At 40.3% G+C, this 21,001-nt stretch overlaps 1 protein-coding gene and 1 non-coding gene across 2 annotated transcripts in view; one reads left to right on the top strand and one right to left on the bottom strand.

Annotated features, from left to right (window-relative positions):
• DNAH6 (dynein axonemal heavy chain 6) overlaps positions 1 to 21,001 on the bottom strand; it is a 300,118-nt gene that overhangs the window by 109,137 nt on the left and 169,980 nt on the right. Inside the window, exons 46-53 of the mRNA XM_066377849.1 lie at positions 17,608 to 17,839; positions 16,751 to 16,903; positions 14,959 to 15,099; positions 12,876 to 13,118; positions 10,187 to 10,354; positions 9,445 to 9,680; positions 759 to 1,020; positions 91 to 214 (exon numbers count right to left, since the gene is read on the bottom strand). Of these exons, the coding sequence (XP_066233946.1) occupies positions 91 to 214; positions 759 to 1,020; positions 9,445 to 9,680; positions 10,187 to 10,354; positions 12,876 to 13,118; positions 14,959 to 15,099; positions 16,751 to 16,903; positions 17,608 to 17,839 (1,559 nt within the window). The remainder of the gene's footprint in view (positions 1 to 90; positions 215 to 758; positions 1,021 to 9,444; positions 9,681 to 10,186; positions 10,355 to 12,875; positions 13,119 to 14,958; positions 15,100 to 16,750; positions 16,904 to 17,607; positions 17,840 to 21,001) is intronic.
• Positions 3,438 to 3,513, top strand: TRNAG-GCC (transfer RNA glycine (anticodon GCC)). The gene has a single exon. It is a non-coding gene; the product is annotated as a tRNA-Gly (tRNA).

The raw sequence follows: 21,001 nt of genomic DNA on the forward strand, positions 1-21,001 counted from the left end.
ATTGCTAGATATGACCAACTGCCTTAAAACTCTTCCTACTTTTGAAAATCTGGCATTTCCTGCCCCAAATACATTTTCTGAGTTACTTGCCCAGACTTTCTTTCTCATTCACACTTTTGTCATATTCATTTTGTAGGGTCTGTATCTGATCTTCCACTTGTTTTAGTAATGCTCGCTTCTCTTTCAGAGTAGCCATAGTAACGTCAAGTTCAGCCTAGTAGAAGAAATATGTATGAGTAGGCCCACACAGAAGGTCAAATTTGCCCACTTATGATACATTTGTTACAAAAATATGATCTATGTTCCCTTTTTCATGTCCCCACAAAGATTTCGATATGATATACAAAGTTAAAACAAATATAAAGTTGAATAAAATAAGAGCAGAAGCAAACAGGTTAAGCCAACAAACAAAACCAAGTCCAACTAAATAAGTGATAGAAAGAATAGAAAACAGATTTACCACACATTTTGGGGGGATTAGTTACCGTCTCGGTTATCAACTTTAAATGATGAAACAAATGAAATATTCATGCAATAAGTGAAGACGAGTCTTTCCTGCCCCGCTCCCTGGAGCCAGGGCTGGCGACCACTGCTGGCCTGCAGCCTAGGAACTAGTGGTTGGGGATAAATCAAAACAACAGTATTTCACAATGCATGGTGACTGTATGAAATTCAAATTCCAGTGTCCATAAATGAAGTTACGGTGGAGTACAGCCATCCTGACGGCTGTCTTTATGCTGTTGGGGCAGGTAACATACCTGTGCAGCACGGAGTTTTTGCCTCTTGGGTTCAACTTCTTTGACTACACGAGAGTACAGATCCATCGCTCGGACCCACATGCACATGGATTTACATGCTTTGGACACCTTCTCAACTTTTTCAGGCACAAAATCAGGATTGTTTATATACTTTTGAAGCTTGGCCAATATTTGAGGCTTTATGTTTTCCTTATCATATTCTAAAAGTCTTTTTAGAAAGTTAGAGTCACCAAGAAGTTGTTTTGCTGTTGGCCAATCAGGTCTGGAAAACAGACATGGTAAGTTAGTAGCACTGTAATAAAGTTATATGAGAACAAAAGAAATGTATTCCTTTGAGAATATTCAGACATTGTTCCAATAAGTGCGTAGATTTAATCTCAATGCTATAATCTCAGTAACTGGTAGTCATGTATACCACAATTTATGGGCAGATAGGTAATTAGATAACTAATGTTTCATACTACCCAGGTTTGATAGAGAAAGAATTATAAAATTTCAGAGTTTTAGCAATGTAAGACATTATAGAAATAGTTTTATTTTTAAAATGCCCCAGGCACTCATATTTTAACCTTCTTTTCCTTAGTTTGGGTCATTAATATGTCATGCAAGGAAGTACAATCACCTTCTAACTGGTTTTGCTCCCAGTCAACTTCTCCTCCTGTGAACTTTTGCCAGATTGGTCTTTCTCACATAAAACTCTGGTAAGGTTGATAGTGTTCAGTGGTACTCAGTACCCTGTGCCAGAGCTCTCCATGTGTGCTCTGTAGAGCTCCCAGGCCCCACCAAGGTGCTGACCAGAGGGGAGCAGGGAAGCCTGGCATGGGGGTGCCCTGGGCCCTCTTCCCTTGCTTTGATCAATTTTACATAGAAAGTTTTCTTATAAAATATGTCTTTTTTAGTTATTGTTAAAGAGATAGAGAGAGGGAGAGAAATGAGAAGCATCATCAACCCATAGTTGTGGCACTTTAATTGTTCATTGATTGCTTCTCATATGTGCATTAATCAGGGGGGCTCCAGCCGAGCCTGTGACATCTTGCTCAAGCCAATGACCTTGGGCTTCAAGCCAGCAACCATGGAATCATGTCAATCATCCCACACTCAAGCCGGCAACCCACACTCAAGCTGGATGAGCCTGCATTCAAGCTGGCAACCTCAGGGTTTCGAACCTGGGACTTTGGTGTCCCAGGATGACACTCTATCCACTGTCACTGGTCAGGCTTTTTTTTTAAAGAAAGATCTTACTTATTGATTTTAGAGAGAGGAGCGAGAGAAAGTAGAGGAGAAGTGGGAAGCATCAACTCATAGTAGTTGACTGAGCAAGCCCAGGGTTTCGAACCAATGACCTTAGCATTCCAGGTTGACGCTTTATTCACTGTACCACCACAGTTCAGGCACTTACAATTTGTATTGAAAAATATAGATTGTATTACTAAAGAAAGTTTGAAAACTACATATTTCCAAGAATCTCTAAGATGAAATCTGAACAGTTCAGCACAGTATACAACATCTCTCACGATGTAATCACTGCCCTCCTGCCCAGCTCAGCCCAGCCCAGCCCATGAGCATCAGAGTTGCCTGTGCTCTCCCTATGGTCACGCTCTCCACCTGAGCATCATCTTCCAAAACACCACTCACATCTGTCCAGGGCACTCTAATCTCAGCAGTCCTAACTACATGTAACTTTCTCGTGTCTTGAAATCAGTATTTTTCATGTCTGTCTCCCTAGTAGACTGTATGTGTCTTGTAGGGAAAAACTTTATACCTTCCATCATCTAGCACAGTGGTCCCCAAACTTTTCTGGGCCACGGGCCAGTTTAATGTCAGAAAATATTTTCATGGGCCGGCCTTTAGGGTGGGATGGATAAATGCACAAAATAAAGTTATGTGACCGGCATAAAAACTGTGGTATTTTTGAGAGACCTGAAGATGGCAGTGGAGTAGGCAGATGCATGGACTCCCAGCTCACACCACCGAACTGGATTATAAACTAATTTATGAGCAATCAGTGTGAAAAACCAAATCTGGACTACAAGAACAGCTCTCAAAAACCAAGGAGCAAAGAAGAAGCCACAACAAACCTGGTAGGGAGCGCCTGAATCTCCCCTGCTTACAGGAACAGAGTGGGGGGGGGTGAGGCTGGGCTCTCACTCTAAGGAAAAGAGCAGTAAATACTGCTCACAGCCACTTGCCTGGCGACCAGGGAATGAGGTATGTTGAAAGGGCCCACTTGTCTCCCAAAAAGAAAGGAGAGAGAGAGAGACGGATGGTGAGGGGGAGAGGAATATAGGTGATGACATAAAAAGCTGACTCATTTAGTGCTGGAGGCGGCCATAACTGGGGGAGGGGCTGATCCTTCCACAAAGCAAAATACAAAAGTACTTCCAGGTCACAGAGATACAGACATCTCTCCAGCTCCAATCAGCACAACAAGACACAGCTGAAAACAAGAAGTGGGGAGGAGGGGCAGTAACTCAGGTCTCCATGGTTATTTGAGATACACCTTCCCCTACTGAAGCTGAGAAAGCAACCCACCCCCAGAGAGATTAACTGGCAGAAGAGGACTTCAGAGCCTCAGGTCACACCCACCACATTCCTGGAAACAGTTTCAAATATGCCCCCTGCCAAGATCAGCAAACAAGACAATCACCTGTTAAAAAAACAAACAAATCAAGACTTCAGGCCCTGGCCGGTTGGCTCAGTGGTAGAGCATTGGCCTGCCGTGCGGAAGTCCCGGGTTCAATTCCCGGCCAGGGCACACAGGAGAACCACCTATCTGCTTTTCCACCCCTCCCCCTCTCCTTCCTCTCTGTCTCTCCCCCTCCCACAGCCGAGGCTCCATTGGAGCAAAGTTGGCCTGGGCACTGGGGATGGGCTCCTTGGCCTCTGCCCCAGGCGCTAGAGTGGCTCTGATCGTGGTAGAGCGACGCCCCGGAGGGGCAGAGTATCACCCCCTGGTGGGCGTGCCGGGTGGATCCCGGTTGGGTGCATGCGGGAGCTGTCTGACTGTCTCTCCCCATTTCTAGCTTCGGAAAAATACAAAAAAAAAAAAAAGACTTCAAAGGGGCCCAAATCCTAAAGTGGATTACAAATAATAGCTGATGCCAACCCAAGACCTAGAAACAACACAAGTAAAAACTGGAGGCAGACAATACCAAGCCTAGACTCAACCAGCTCTACAAAGAAAACACCCAGACACCCAGACACAAAGAGAAGACAAAGAAGTGCAATCCAAATGAAACCACAAGAGAGACCTTCAGGAGATGAACTGAGTGATATGGAAATAATCAAACTTCCAGATGCGGAGTTTAAAATAATGATTATAAGGATGCTTAGGGATCTTAGAACAACAATGGATGGTCATCAAGAACACCTAAATAAAGAAATAGCAAGTATAAAAAAGGATATTAATATATTAAAAAAGAATCAGTTGGAAATGACAAATACAATGTCAGAAATGAAGACCACAATGGAAGAAATTAAAAACAGGATGGATAGAGCTGAGGATCGAATCAGCAAGTTGGAGGACAACTGGAATGAAGGCATGAAAGCAGAGAAGAAAAAAGAAAAGAGACTCAAAAAGTCTGAGAAAACTCTTAGAGAGCTCTGTGACAACATGAAGAGAAATAACATCCGCATCATAGGGGTTCCTGAAGAAGAAGAGAAAGAACAAGGGATAGAGGCTTTATTCAATCATATCATAGCTGAAAACTTCCCTAAATTAATGCAGGAGAAACACTCACAATTTCAAGAAGCACAGAGAACTCCACTAAAAAGAAACCCAAAGAAACCTACACCAAGACACATCATAATTAAAATACCAAAGCTAAGTGATAAAGAGAAAATATTAAAAACTATGAGAGAAAAAAAGGCTATCACTGACAAAGGAGCCCCCAAAGGATGACATCAGACTTCTCAACAGAAACACTTGAAGCCAGAAGGAAATGGCAAGAAATATTCAAAGTAATGCAGAACAAGAACCTACAACCAAGACTACTTTATCCAGCAAGGCTATCATTTAAAATTAAGGAGAAATAAAAAGTTTCCTAGACAAAAAAAACTCAAGGAATTCATTACAACCAAACAAGTGCTGCAGGAAATGTTAAGGGGCATGGTATAAACAGATCAAAGTGGGGGAAAAATATAGCAAAAGAGGATTACAGCTTTAAAGAATAAAATGGCAATAAACAACTACATATCAATAATAACCTTAAATGTAAATGGATTAAATGATCCAATCAAAAGACATAGGGTAGCTGCATGGATAAGAAAACAGGATCCGTACATATGCTGTCTACAAGAGACACACCTTAAAACAAAAGATGCACACAGGTTGAAGGTAAAAGGATGGAAAAAAATATTTCATGCAAATGAAAATGAAAAAAAAGCTGGAGTAGCAATACTTATATCAGACAAAATGGACTTTAAAACAAAGAATATAGTAAGAGATAAATAAGGTCACTACATAATGATAAAGGGAGTAATCCAACAGGAAGATATAACTATTATAAATATCTACGCACCTAATATAGGAGAACCTAAATATATAAAGCAGACTTTGATGGATATAAAGAGCAAGATCAACAGCAACACTATAATAGTAGGGGATTTTAATACTCCACTAACATCACTAGATAGATCCTCAAGAAAGAAAATTAACAAAGAAACAGCAGACTTAAAGGACACACTAGATCAACTCAATTTAATAGATATCTACAGAACCTTTCACCCTAAAGCAGCAGAATATATTAATACATTCTTTTCAAGTGCTCATGGTACATTCTCTAGGATAGACCACATGTTAGGGCACAAAAGTGGTCTCAACAAATTTAAGAAGATTGAAATCATATCAAACACTTTCTCTGATCACAATGGCATGAAACTAGAAATCAACCACAACAGCAAAACTCAAAAATTCTCAAACACATGGAAACTAAATAGCAGGTTGTTAAATAACAAATGGATTAAGAATGAGATCAAAGAAGAAATAAAAAAATTCCTAGAAACGAATAACAATGAGCATACAACAACTCAAAATTTATGGGACACAGCGAAAGCAGTACTGAAAGGGAAGTTCATAGCACTACAGGCACACTTTCAGAACCTAGAAAAAGTTCAAATAAACAACTTAACCCTGCATCTAAAAGAACTAAAAAAATAACAGCAAGTAAAGCCCAAATGTAGTAGAAGGAAGAAAATAATAAAGGTCAGAGCAGAAATAAATGACATAGAGGCTAAAGAAACAATACAGAGGATCAATGAAACTAGGAGCTGGTTCTTTGAAAAGGTGAACAAGATTGATGAACCTTTAACTAGACTCACCAAGAAAAAGAGAGAGAGGACTCAAATAAATAAAATTAGAAATGAGAGAGGAGAAATAACAACTGACAAAACAGAAATACAAAATATTGTAAGAAAATACTATGAAGAGCTGTATGCCAAAAAACTAGACAACCTAGATGAAATGGACAAATTCCTTGAAACATACAATCTTCCAAAAATCAATCTGGAAGAATCAGAAAACCTAAACAGACCGATTACAGCAAATGAGATCGAAACAGTTATCAAAAATTCCCAACAAAGAAAAGTCCTGGGCCAAATGGCTTCACAAGTGAATTCTACGAAATATTCAAAGAAGAACTAACTCCTATCCTTCTCAAACTATTTCAAAAAATTCAAGAGGAAGGAAGACTTCCAAGCTCCTTTTATGAGGCGAGCATAATTCTGATTCCAAAACCAGGCAAAGACAACACAAAGAAAGAAAATTATAGGCCAATATTCCTGATGAATATAGATGCTAAAATCCTCAACAAAATATTAGCAAACTAGATCCAACAATATATGGAAAAGATCACACACCATGATCAAGTGGGATTTATTCTGGGGAGGCAAGGCTGGTACAATATTCGCAAATCTATCAATGTTATTCATCACATAAACAAAAGGAAGGAGAAAAACCACATGATAATTTCAATAGATGCAGAAAAGCATTTGATAAAATCTAGCACCCATTCATGATCAAAACTCTCAGCAAAGTGGGAATACAGGGAACATACCTCAACATAATAAAAGCCATCTATGAGAAACCCACAGCCAACATCATAATCAATGGGCAAAAATTAAAAGCAATCCCCTTAAGATCATGAACAACAAGGCAGGGGTGCCCCCTTTCACCACTCTTATTCAACATAGTCCTGGAAGTCCTAGCCACAGCAATCAGACAAAAAGAAGAAATAAAAGGCATCCAAATTGGAAAAGAAGAAGTAAAGCTATCATTATTTGCAGATGATATGATATTGTATATAGAAAATCCTAAAGTCTCAGTCAAAAAACTACTGGACCTGATAAATCACCTCAGCAAGGTGGCAGGATATAAAATTAATATATATGACATTAAAAATGTCTCAGAAATCAGAGACATTTTTATACACCAACAATGAACTGTCAGAAAGAGAAATTAAGGAAACAATCCCCTTCACTATTACAACCAAAAAAATAAAGTACCTAGGAGTTCATTTAACCAAGGAGACTAAATACTTGTACTCGAAAAATTATAAAACATTGATTGATAAAAGAAATCAAGAAAGATACAAATAAGTGGAAGCATATACCATGCTCATGGTTAGGAAGAATAAACATCATTAAAATGTCTATATTACCCAAAGCAATCTATAAATTCAATGCAATACCAATTAAAATACCAATGACATACTTTAAAGATATAGATCACATATTCCAAAAATTTATATGGAACCAAAAAGAACATGAATAGCCTCAGCAATCTTAAAAAAGAAGAATAAAGGGGGAGGTATCACACTTCCTGATCTGATATCAAGTTATACTACAAGGCCATTGTACTCAAAACAGCCTGGTACTGGCATAAGAACAGGCACATAGATCAATGGAACAGAACGGAGAACCCAGAAATAAACCTACAGCTCTATGGACAACTGATATTTGACAAAGGAGGTAAGGAAATGCAATGGAGTAAAGACAGCCTCTGCAACAAATGGTGTTGGGAAAATTGGACAGCAACTTGCAAAAAAATGAAACTAGACCACCAACTTACACCATTCACAAAAATAAACTCAAAATGGATAAAAAGACTTAAATGTAAGGCATGAAACCATAAGCATCTTAGAAGAAAACATAGGCAGTAAGGTCTCTGACATCTCTCGCAGCGATATATTTGCTGATTTATCTCCACAGCAAGGGAAATAAAAGACAGGATAAACAAATGGGACTATATCAAACTAAAAAGCTTTTGCACAGCCAAAGACAATAAGAACAGAATACAAAGACAAACTACACAATGGGAGAACATATTTGACAGTATGTCTGATAAGGGGTTAATAACCAAAATTTATAAAGAACTTGTAAATCTCAACACCAGAAAGACAAAAAATCCAATCCAAAAACGGGCAAAAGAAATGAATAGACACTTCTCCAAAGAGGATATACAGATGGCTAGTAGGCATATGAAAAAATGCTCAACATTACTAATCATTAGAGAAATGCAAATTAAAACCACATGAGATATCACCTCACACCGGTCAGAATGGTGCTCATCAACAAAACAACACAGAATAAGTGCTGGCGAGGATGTGGAGAAAAGGGAACCCTCCTACACTGCTGGTGGGAATGCAGACTGGTGCAGCCTCTGTGGAAAACAGTATGGAGATTCCTCAAAAAATTGAAAATCAAACTGCCTTTTGACCCAGCCATCCCAGTTTTAGGAATATACCCCAAGGACACTATAGAACGGTTCCAGAAGGTGAAATGCACCCCCATGTTTATAGCAGCATTGTTCACAATAGCGATGATCTGGAAACAGCCCAAGTGTCCATCAGAGGATGAGTGGATTAAAAAGCTTTGTTACATATATACTATGGAATACTACTCAGCCATAAGAAATGATGACATCGGATCATTTACAATAACATGGATGGACCTTGATAACATTATACGGAGTGAAATTAGTAAATCAGAAAAAACTAAGAACTATATGAACCCATGCATAGATGGGACATAAAAATGAGACTCAGAGACATGGACAAGAATGTGATGGTAACAGGGAGTGGGGTGGAGACGTGGGGAGGGGCGAGGAAGGAGAGGGAGGGAGTGGGGGGAGGGGCACAAAGAAAAGCAGATATAAAGTGACAGAGGACGATTTGACTTTGAGTGAGGGGTATGCAGCATAATCAAAGGTCAAAATAATCTGGAGATGTTTTCTCAGAACATATGTACCCTGATTTATCAATGTCACTGCATTAAAATGAATAAAAGTAAGATAAAAAAAACTGTGGTATTTTAAAATATAATTGTTGAACTTATGAGACAAGCATCAAGAGTGAGTCTTAGACGGATGTAACAGAGGGAATCTGGTCATTTTTTAAAAATAAAACATGGTTCAGACTTAAATATAAATAAAACGGAAATAATGTAAGTTATTTATTCTTTCTCTGCGGACTGGTACCAAATGGCCCATGGACCAGTACCGGTTCGTGGCCTGGGGGTTGGGGACCACTGATCTAGCACAAAACAGATGTTAAAAAAAATGCTTGCTGAATCTATTTGTTGAATGACTGATCAAATCAATGTGAGGGTAAAGAAGAGATCGGAAATAGAAAAAAACAGCAAAGAAATTTTCACCTGCTGTTTTGGTAACACACAATTCTGGATTACTCACTTGGCATTCAAGAGAATGGAAATTGCTTCCATAACAGTCATGACCAGATCTGGGGGCTTTGTAAAAACTCTGATTTCAGATATATCTGCTTTATCTAAGGAGTCCAGTGCTTTGTTGGCAGCATCGAGTGCAGGGAGAGCTTCTTCTAGGTCTCTCTGAGCGTCGTCAGCTATTGCTTGGGTTTCTTCAGCTTTCACTTTTGCTATTGCTTCATCTTCTTGCACTACATGACGAACCTAACCATTGAAACAAGACTGCTTAAGTGGTCTCAATACTTGGATTTCAGTACTTAAAAACAAATATGACCCAATAAGAACAATTATGACCCAATAATAATGGGTCATATTTGCTCTTTTGGATTATACCCAAGATGAAAGAGAATTAGCTATACTGTTTACCCTCTCCTTTGTCCATCTCCTATTATGTTGATAGACTGATGGAGACAAAGTTATTAGAATAAACAGTTCCTTCTAGGAGAAAAATAAGGGCTTTTTATTTGTAGGTAGCACTTTTCTCACAACTATCTCTGTGCCATTCTGAGTTTACTTATTTTCAGGGAGAGAAGCAGACTGATGTATTGATAGGAAATTGTTTACAACTTAAATGCATTGCTAAATTTATCTACCCCTTAACTATTTTAACAATATATGACATTTAAAAAATTTAATCATTTGCTCCTGTACATATGTGATCAGTTGGTAATCAAAGTTTTCCCACCCAGAATGTCAGGTACTCCGTGTACCTGATCAGCGCTTTCTTGATCCACTGCCAATTTGTCCATCAGGGCTTCCACATCTTGTGATTTTGTTAAAAGGATGGGTTCTAAAGCTGAGAGATCTAATTTCATCTTATCTACTAGTAGGTTTGTTTCTAAGAGCTTGGTGAGACCATTCTTCACCCGATCACATGCCTAGATGACAATGAAAATATTTATTATAATTAGTATTATAAACTGTAAGTTTACCAGCATCTCTTACTCATGTAGTAGAATTTTACATATACAGAAATAGTAAATCAGTTTGTAATACTTAAAATTGTGAATGTAAAGAAATCTTCAGGGAACGGAACTTTAGAAAATGGCCATGACATTCACCATGGTAGGTCTGGACCCATGCCCCTGGCCCTAGGAGCGGGACATCAGTGGACTGCAGGCTCACTGAGGGCCCACAGTGTATTATTTTCATTTTTTGTGATAGCTTGGTAGCATGTTGAACGAAGAGGGATAAGTACAGATAGAAATTTCTGGAGGCCACATCTCTGAGAGTTGTGATAAAAGAAAAATTCCAGGATGTCCTAAATTAAATATAGCAGATTGGGGGAGGGATGAGAGGAAGAGATAAGGAAAGTTAATCAGTTCGTAGCCATGGCCTCTAAACTAACAAGACTGCTCATATTCCTGGATGTATGCTGAAACTTTTGATCAATGTCAGTGTGGCTATTTCAGTGATTATCTAACTAGCCACCAAGCACCAGCCTATCTTGCTTATGCATGAACATTCTGAAGCACTGTTGCCCACAACCAATTCAAAAACATAAATACTTTTTTAAATTTATTTTTATTTTTTATTTAAAGTGAGAGCAGGGGGGATAGAATGACAGACTCCCGCATGTGCCTTGACCGGGATCTACCTAGCAATCCTTATCTGGGGCCGATGCTCTGCCCATCTGGAGCCACGCTCGCAACTGAGCTGTTTTTAGCACCTGAGGTGGAGGCACAACAAAGACATCCTTAGCATCTAGGGTTAACATGCTCAAACCAATTGAGCCATGGCAGCAGGAGGGGAAAAGAGAGAGATAGATATAGAGATAGAGATAGATAGAGATAGAGATAGAGATAGAGAGAAGGAGAATGAGAAGGGGGATGGGAAGGGGAAGGGAGGAGAAGCAGATGGTCTCTTCTCCTGTGGGCACTCACTGGGAATCACAGTTGGGACTTCTACACGCTGGGTCAATGCTCTACCACTGAGCCAACAGGCCAGGGCCAAATACTTCTCTCTTTTTTAAAGATTTTATTTTTATTCATTTTAGAGAGGAGAGAGAGAGAAAGAGAGAGAAGGGGGAGGAGCAAGAAGCATCAACTTTTTGATGCTTGTGCCTTGACATATGTGCCTTGACAGACAAGTCCAGGGTTTTGAACTGGTGACCTCAGAATTCCAGGTCAACACTTTATCCACTGTGCCACCACAGGTCAGGCCCAAATACTTCTCGATGAATATTCAGCTATGCCGAACCCTTCCAGCTTCACCTTCCTCCAAACCCTAATATAAATTCATTCAAAATAACCTGCATTTTCCTTCCCAAACTCATTGTATAAAAGAGCTGCTCAGCCCCAGGCAGCTAACGTGTCTTTTCAATCTAGGCTTGCTGCCTGCCGGAGGCTCAGTCTGCACGTCTCAGGACCCGGTCATTTTCTGGCCAGCATGTGCTTAATAAACCCTTTCTCTAAGATAACTTTCAGCATTGAAGGTTTCTTGTTTCTGTTTTGTTTTTAACACTTGTTTCCTCAGGATGGTCAGCAGGGCTGAGAATGCCCAGGGCGATGGTGTCCTGGGTACTTCACTTTGATTGGTGTCCTAAACCTTACTTCCCAGTGGTGGGAAACCACTTTAACTAGGACCAAAGGGGGTGGTATCAGGTAGGGAAGGCACCCAGGAATAATGTTTTTGAAGGCACGTCAGAAAGCTTGGTTCAAATTGGCAGGTTTCAAAACCATCTGTCTAGTTCTTTTACATTTACCAGGTAAAAATCCATCGAAAACCATTTAAAATATATAAATGGCAAAGGCTTCCATTTTTACTGTGTCGAAAATTTTCAGTCATACAGCCTGATGATGATGATGATGGTGATAGCAGTCACTATTTGCTGAGTACCTCATACGCATTAGGTCATATACCAAGCATTTCATAGTTTTATTTAAATTTCACAGTAGTCCAAGAGATATAGATACTTTAACCTTATTTTCTACTACGACTCAGAGAATTTATAAAATGTGCTCAAGGTTGTGTAGGAAGAAAGAAGCAGAGTGCAGGTTGTACAAAATCTTCATGACACCAAAGCCTTTGCTCTTAATGGAAACAGTTGGCACGTTAGACCACCAGAACCCATCTCTGTGGTTAACACAGTATTCTTCTCCTTATTAAATACTGCAGAGATGACTGGTTCTCGGTTTAACTTTGTTGCTGTTACAGTGTCCACATCATTCTTCTGAGTCAATGACACTTATGTAAATGATAGAAGACAAACTACAAACATCAAGGAAGGGAAGACCTGTGTACCGACAGCATGAAACCCTTTTCTGTCACATTGCAGGTTGTCAAAGACACACGTCAGGATGGAGAGGGCTCTGGCAGGAGAGATGGCACACAGATCTCCCACTCATCCTGAGTTCAAGCAATAAAAACATTTTTTAAAATTCATAATATTAAACTTACTGAAACTAACTGCTTCCTTTTATTAGTGAGCATAGTCAGGTAAAGGTTGATGAGTTCCAGGTAGGAGGTGGGTGTCGTGTAGTACCGTCTCCGGAGCTCTGCGTAGTACTGCTCTGCCATAGCAGAGACACTTAGGTGGACATTCACACACATGAGGGAGAGCTTTTCCTTCAGATCCTCATTTCCAGCATCAACATTTGAGAAAAATGTCTTTGATACAGAAAGCAGTGCTTCTCTGGGCCACTGTAAATAAAGATACAATCGGGAAAATCTGTTACTCATTTTCATAATATCTAATTTAACAAATAAGAAAAATGTGACTCTCTGGAACTTTTCCTAACCTTATCCCCCCATCACCTAGTTAATTCTTACTCATGTCGGTGATGTTTAATGAACTGAGGGCTGTGTTCATTAGAGGGGGTCTGGTCTGCATTTGCTGTCCTCAGCACAGTGTCTGGCACACAGAAATTGTTCCATATGTATTTGTTGACTAATGAATACATGACTGGCTGTCTCTGGGATAATTCCATGAATAAAATCACATATATTGTGAGGGCCTTCTGTGCTCACTCTGTTTATTATGCAGTTTGGACTTCAGGTCCTTATTACAATCACTGTCTTGTTCACTTCAACTCCTTTGCTCCTCTCATTTTTTTGAGCTCACTTGAGCCTTAGTCAAATGCAACTTCCTATTACCTCGTGCCTGTGACTGTGAGGCTGCGCACGGCCAGAGTGAAACACAACCATGCTGACTGGCCTCACTTTAAATTCATGGCAACTAGCTGGAGCGGGTTCTTAGTGAAGCATTCGAAATGCTTCTACATTTTCGAATGCATCCTTAATGTCCTCTCCTAAGGGACTATTTTACACTCTATACCATGTTCTCAGACTATTAACACTTTCTCTCTCCTCTTCATTATCAGCTGAGGACCTTGCTTCCCACATAACTCACAGAAACACACACACACACACACATATAAAAGCAACAATGAAAGGGAACTTCGTGGGCTCCCACCCACACATCTTCCCATCTACCTGCATCTGCGCCCATATTCTCTGCCTTCCTTCCTGGTGGTCTGGGCTAAGTTGTGCCTGCTCCATGCCCAAGTCAGCCCCTTCACTGATGACTCGATTCCATCCCTCCTGTCTGCTCATTGACGTTGGTCCTGCAATGCTTAGCTCTGTCGGCTGCACCATCAACATGTTTCTTTTTTCTGGATCTTTCCCATCAGCACACACATGTGCTGTTTGTGTTTCTCACTTTCTCCTCACCACACACCCCCCTCTAGCTATTACCCATCTCCTGGTGTTCCTTTGGGGCAAAACTTCTTGAAAGAGGTAGCAGTAGTCCCCCTTATCCATAGGGAACACCTTCCAAGGCTCCGTGGATGCCTAAAACTGTGAACTATACTGGACCCTATACATACTATGTTTTTTTTTCCTTAAACACACATACCTTTCACTTCAAGGAAGCACTTTAATGGTTCTTCTTTGGCATTCTAAACTGCCAGCATCACCACTATTGTGATTTGGGGCCATTATTAAATAAAATAAGGGTGACGAACAAAAGCACCATGATACCATGACAGTAGGTCTGATAACTGAGACGACTACTAAGTGACTAATGGGTGGGTGGGGTACACAGTGTGGAGATGCCGGACAAAGGGACGATTCACATCCTGGGAAGGACAGAGTAGGATGGTGTGAGATTTCATCACGCTACTCAGAATGGCAGGCAATTTAAAACTTACAAATAATTTACTTCTGGAATTTTCCATTTAATATTTTTGGACTGAGGTTGACGCTGGGTAACTGAGACCACAGATCTCTCATTCCTTTTTCCTCTTTCTTTTTGAACCTTATCTCCCATCACTCCACTGAAACAGCTCTTGTCAAAATCGTTGTTAATGTCTAGATTGCTAAATTCAATAGTCTCCTCTTCCTTTATAAATTGTTTTGCCTTTGTTTGATAATTGTCATTGTCATCACTTGCATTTGAGTAAATTCCTAGAGGACTTTAAAGCTCTCCTTTAACATCAAGCAAGTCCAACCTCTCAGAGAGATAACCAAGGAAGCCACCTACCTGGACAAACCAGTCGATGGTGCAGCAGTTCACAAGGGACGGAAACATCCGGCATCGGGACCGGAAGGCCTCCCCGACGGGGCTCATGCAGAGAACAATGTGCAGCTTCTGACGGATTCTGCTAATAAAATATTGAAACACCTGACCAAAAAAAAAAAGAGAGAGATAATTTTTCAATTTGAAATAGGGTGAAGCAACAATGAAAATAAGTGCTGGCTAATGAACGTGTGTCTACCAGTATCAATTAGAAATGTTAGTGAAATAAACATGTGAGCTTTTTTGTTAAGCACCCATTCTACTCCCTTTCTCTTATGCAGTCTGGGAAGACTAAAAATGATGTTTTGCAGAATCCTTTGAACCCAAGGTTCTGGATGTGAGAAAGGTCTCCCCACTAGTGCATTTAGGGAGACCCCTTGAATAAGTGGAGAGAGATAGTCATAGAAGGTTTTGCTCTGGGCTAAAAGACCATTGCAGGAGAGTGGGCACAGGGCAACAGTTTTTGCAAGTCAGAGCCTGGCAGAAGTGGCAGAGACCTGGAGCCACTATCTCCAGATGTGGCTCCTATTGGAGGAAGTCATTGAGAGGATGTGTCTGCTGGCTGACTCATCAGCTGGACCCCTACCCCTGTCCTTAGACAGTATGTTCTGCCCTCTGTACCCACAGTGGGAGCTGTTTCAAGGACAAAGTCTTGAGAGAGTAATGTGTGTTCAGACCATTTTGACAATATATTTGACTGAACCCAGTTAAGGCCTCTGTGAACTTTGAAGATTCTGGTGAGCAGGTGTGGCGATCTACTCATCTTTCAGCTGCTCCAGAGAAAAGCCTTGTATGTAAGTTCCCTTGCTTATTAAACAGGCCACCTACCAATCTGGAGTGTTCTCCCTCCTTCTGCAGTCTCTCCTTGCTCTCTGTGTACAGGGGCTCATTTCAAATTTCCAGAGCTCCTATCTCAGCTGCTTCCTGATAGGGGGAAGGACGTGTGGCTTCGGAGCCGGCAGCTGAGGCAGCAGCACGCTGACTGGTTTAGTGGCTTCCTGGCTCAGCTGGAATGGTGTGGCAGGGGTAGCAGCTCCCTTGATCACTGACTTTGACAGCGTATATTTCATATTCATTCCAAGAAACTCAGCCTGGAAACCCTGTCTTTGGCCCTCCTGATGATTGTGCCCCTTGAATAAAGCCGTTTCTGCTTACTAGCTCAAATAGATCCTGCTGTCTGTACCTAAAAGCCCTGACCTAGCAGTAGAGGAAATTCTCATGAAAGGACCCAGAAGACATGAGGAAGAGTGGCCATCAAGTTAAAGAAGGTGCAGAAAGAAAAAGGAGTGGAATAGACAAATAGCAGCATCAGGAAACCAGCACAGGTGTGGAGAACGGAAGGGGGCAGCAGCTGTGTTGAGAGAGAGAGGGGTGAGAGAGAACACACATTTGTTTTAGTTGTGCCATCACCTTGCTGATAAGCAAGGGAGTCAAAGTACTGGACTCCTCAGACAGGTCACAGAGGGCATGTGAAATAACTGAATATTTGAATAAGGATAAGAGACGCCCTTCAGTTTGGATAAGACTATGACCTTCATGGGGACTAGGGTTTCCGCTTTCCATGGACTTCTCTGGGAGTCTGGTGGACCAACGCTTTGAATACAGGAAATCAAACATCAAAAATTCAAAGGAAAACAATTAACTGAAAAAGAAATTCTATGCGCAGACTCCTTAAGGAGAGTTGTGGGCCATTTAAAAAAAGGCTAAAACAACTTTCTGTTTTACAAAACTGTATAACCATTCTCACATGTCTTACCTCATCCCTATTCCCCTCAGAAATTCCGACTTCTTTTGCTTTTGGTCTTGTGGCTGCTAAAACCTGCTCCAGTTCATCCTTTTCAAATAAATTAGGCACTTCACCTGAGTTCAAGATGTTGTTTATATCTTCTAGGAACTCTTCCACTACAATCTGTAGAAGAAAGCAGAGTGATTGTTATAAATCATTCAACCATTTCACATTTATTACATGTAAATTATAAAGCAAATATTTAATTCAAATTCAGGTTCAGCTAGTTTTATCTTTAAGAGAAGAGGATCTTAAAAATTAGATTCTTAATATTCTAACATAGTAGTACACTGATTTTTTATTTTCCTTCCTCTGCGTTTCTTTCTTTTTCTTTTCCAAGTGAGAGGAGGGGAGATAGAGAGGCAGACTCCTGCATGAGCCCTGACCAGGATCCACCCAGCAACCCCGTCTGGGGCCAACTCTCTGCTTACCTGGGGCTGTGCTTGCAATTGAGCTATTTGTAGTGCCTGAGGCAGCAGCTCCTCAGTGCCTGAAGCCAGTGCACTTGAACCAATTGAGCCATGGCTGTGTGAGGGGAAGAGAAAGAGAGAGAGGGGGGGGGGGGAGGGAGTAGGGAAGAGGGAGGGGTTGAGAGGCAGATGGGTGCTTCTCCTGTGTGCCCTGACTGGGAATTGAACCTGGGATGTCTGTACACTGGGCTGACACTCTATCCACTGAGCCACCGGCCAGGGCCTAAAAGTCTTTTTCAAGATTCAAGAAATTGATTATCAGAGGGAACAAGTCCCTGAACTGCATCATACAAATTACATACATGGCTGTAACATCATGTTCTCTTGTTCTTACACTTTGGTTAATGAAGTGTGTACCTGTGTGTCTGTGAAGAGGAAAACCATATTCCTGTCTTCTATACCAGCCAGTTTGTACAGCTTCCTCAGGTCTTCATGAAAACTTTCATAATTATACCCCCGACTCAGTTCAATCTGCAAACATTTGTAACCACATATGTGAGCAGCAAGTCTGGTGAGAGACTGTTTGCCGGTGCCTCCTACCCCGACGAGCAGGGCGTTGCCTCTTTCCTGACGAATCATGCGGGCAATTCTGTAGGAAGCAAAGCAGAGAAAGATTTATTTCAAGTGTACAGATGTGGCTTCTTCTCAGAGGGCCCGCCCCACTATGGAAGTCTGGTGGCCAGCTGAGTGTCATCCCTGAGCAAAAGACCATGGGGAAGAGAGGGTGAGTGTGAGAAGTACTGCTGAGTTCCTTATAGCCATCTCTCCTCCATTTCCAATAGGCCAGGGGTCGGGAACCTTTCTGGCTGAGAGAGCCATGAACACCACATATTTGAAAATGTAATTCCCTGAGAGCCATACAACGACTGGTGTACATTATACATTATCCAATAAAAATTTGGTGCTGTCCTGGAGGACAGCTGTGATTGGCTCCAGCCACCCACAACCATGAATATGAGTAGTAATATGAATGGATTGTAATACATGAGAATGTTTTATATTTTTAATGTTATTATTTTTTTTTTATTAAAGATTTGTCTGCAAGCGAGATGCAGCCATCAAAAGAGCCACTTCTGGCTCACGAGCCATAGGTTCCCACCCCCTGCAATAGGCTGTTAGTTGGCTTGGGTGCAGATGTAGAATACAGTAAAATCTTTTTTCCCCTTCTTCAAGATGTGAAGGAATTTGTCAGGACCCTGGCTAATCTAGGCCACTGCTTATCTTAACTATTATATTGGCAAGCCCAGACCTCCATTTATAGGGACAAGCAAGGATAAAAATCATTTAACCTAGGTCAGAAAAGACACTTCAGTTCAGGAGAGAGCAACAGGAAAAATATAAAATGGATTTACTATATTACCAAAATTATAAAAGTTTTCTGATTCATGTTAACAATCAGAATTGAAAAAGCATTGCAACCATGATATTAAAGTGAGTATTCAGAAAGGGTAAACAAAAATCCCAATTCAGAAAAAATACTGTTGAAAAAATGTGACTACCAAACTGAAAACCTCAGCTGAAGATGGACCTCGTAAAGGGATACCGTAGAAAACTGAATAGGGAAAGTAGAAAACAGACTCGAGGAATTTACCCAGAAGTGAGAGAAAAAAGACAATGATACTAAAATGACAAGAGGAAATATAAGATAAGGAGGATAGATCTGCAAGAGATGGATGAGATCCCAGTGGCCACACAGTAGGAATTGCAGGAGAGACAAGAGGGGATAGAACTGTTACAACAATGATTGAAACAAGACAAAAAAAATCAGAGCTGAGCCCACAGATCTGAAGACGTCACTGAAGGTCAGGGACAAAACAAAACAAAACAAAGAGGAGAGTCAAAACAGTAAATATTTTCTAGAAAATAAATAATTATAAAATAAAATATGTGTGTAGGTATATGTATATATACATATTTGCATTTATTTCATATATGTAAACATATATACAGTACAAATCTATATTTCAGCCATAACTGTGAAGTTTGTGAACATCTAAAAGGAAGATATAATATGATAGATTACTCTCGAAGGGACAAATAATTTTAGGCTGGCCTCAAGCTTCTATTTTATAAGATGTCATTCCATAGCATAACAGTTATAGAAGGAAAACTATCGTATCATTGCTCAGAGAGTAAGCCATTTGGCAACCCTTCCTAAAAGATTCCCTAAAGCTACATAAAGAGGCATGAATAAAATTAAAACACTCAAGAAGGGGGAAAGAATGTCAGCATAAAAGAAAGCAGCCCAGAAATAAACCCACAGCTCTATGGACAACTGAAACTTGACAAAGGAGGTAAGGGCATACAATGGAGTAAAGACAGCCTCTTTAATAAATGGTGTTGGGAAAATTGGACAGCTACCTGCAAAAAAATGAAACTAGAACATCAACTTACACCATTCACAAAAATAAACTCAAAATGGATAAAAGACTTAAATGTAAGCCGTGAAACCATAAGCATCTTAGAAGAAAACACAGGCAGTAAGATCTCCAACATCTCTCGCAGCGATATATTTGCTGATTTATCTCCACGGGCAAGTGAAATGAAAGACAGGATAAACAAATGGGACTATATCAAACTAAAAAGCTTTTGCACAGCCAAAGACAGTAAGAACAGAATACAAAGACAAACTACACAATGGGAGAACATATTTGACAGTATGTCTGATAAGGAGTTAATAACCAAAATTTATAAAGAACTTGTAAATCTCAACACCGGAAAGACAAACAATCCAATCCAAAAATGGGCAAAAGAAATGAATAAACACTTCTCCAAAAAGGACATACAGATGGCCAATAGGCATATGAAAAAAATGCTCAACACCACTAATAATTAGAGAAATGCAAATTAAAACCACAATGAGATATCACCTCACACCAGTCAGAATGGCGCTCATCAACAAAACAACACAGAATAAGTGCTGGCGAGGATGTGGAGAAAAGGGAACCCTCCTACACTGCTGGTGGGAATGCAGACTGGTGCAGCCTCTGTGGAAAACAGTATGGAGATTCCTCAAAAAATTGAAAATCGAACTGCCTTTTGACCCAGCTATCCCAGTTTTAGGAATATACCCCAAGAACACCATAGAACTGTTCCAGAAGGAGAAATGCACCCCCATGTTTATGGCAGCATTGCTCACAATAGCGAAGATCTGGAAACAGCCCAAGGGTTCGTCAGAGGACGAGTGGATTAAAAAGCTTTGGTACATATATACTATGGAATACTACTCAGCCATAAGAAATGATGACATCAGATCATTTATAATAACATGGATGGACCTTGATAACATTATACGGAGTGAAATAAATAAATCAGAAAAAACTAAGAACTATATGAACCCATACATACATGGGACATAAAAATGAGACTCAGAGACATGGACAAGAATGTGATGGTAATAGGGGGGGGGGAGGAAGGAGAGAGAGGGAGTGGGGGGAGGGGAGGGGCACAAAGAAAACCAGATAGAAGGTGACGGAAGACCATTTGACTTTGGGTGAAGGGTATGCAACATAATCAAAGGTCAAAATAATCTGGAGATGTTTTCTCGGAACATATGTACCCTGATTTATCAATGTCACTGCATTAAAATTAATAAAAATAAGATTAAAAATGGAAATTAACACAGGGAAAAAAAGAAGTGAGCAGTATGTATGAGAATCAAGTCCATATACTATTGTTAAGACGTTAAAAAATGATAATGTAAATAAATTCTTCTTAAAAAGAACATACAAATGTAAAACCAATTAAAAAT

Source organism: Saccopteryx leptura, chromosome 3, assembly GCF_036850995.1.
Source record: "Saccopteryx leptura isolate mSacLep1 chromosome 3, mSacLep1_pri_phased_curated, whole genome shotgun sequence".
Classification (NCBI taxonomy): domain Eukaryota; kingdom Metazoa; phylum Chordata; class Mammalia; order Chiroptera; family Emballonuridae; genus Saccopteryx; species Saccopteryx leptura.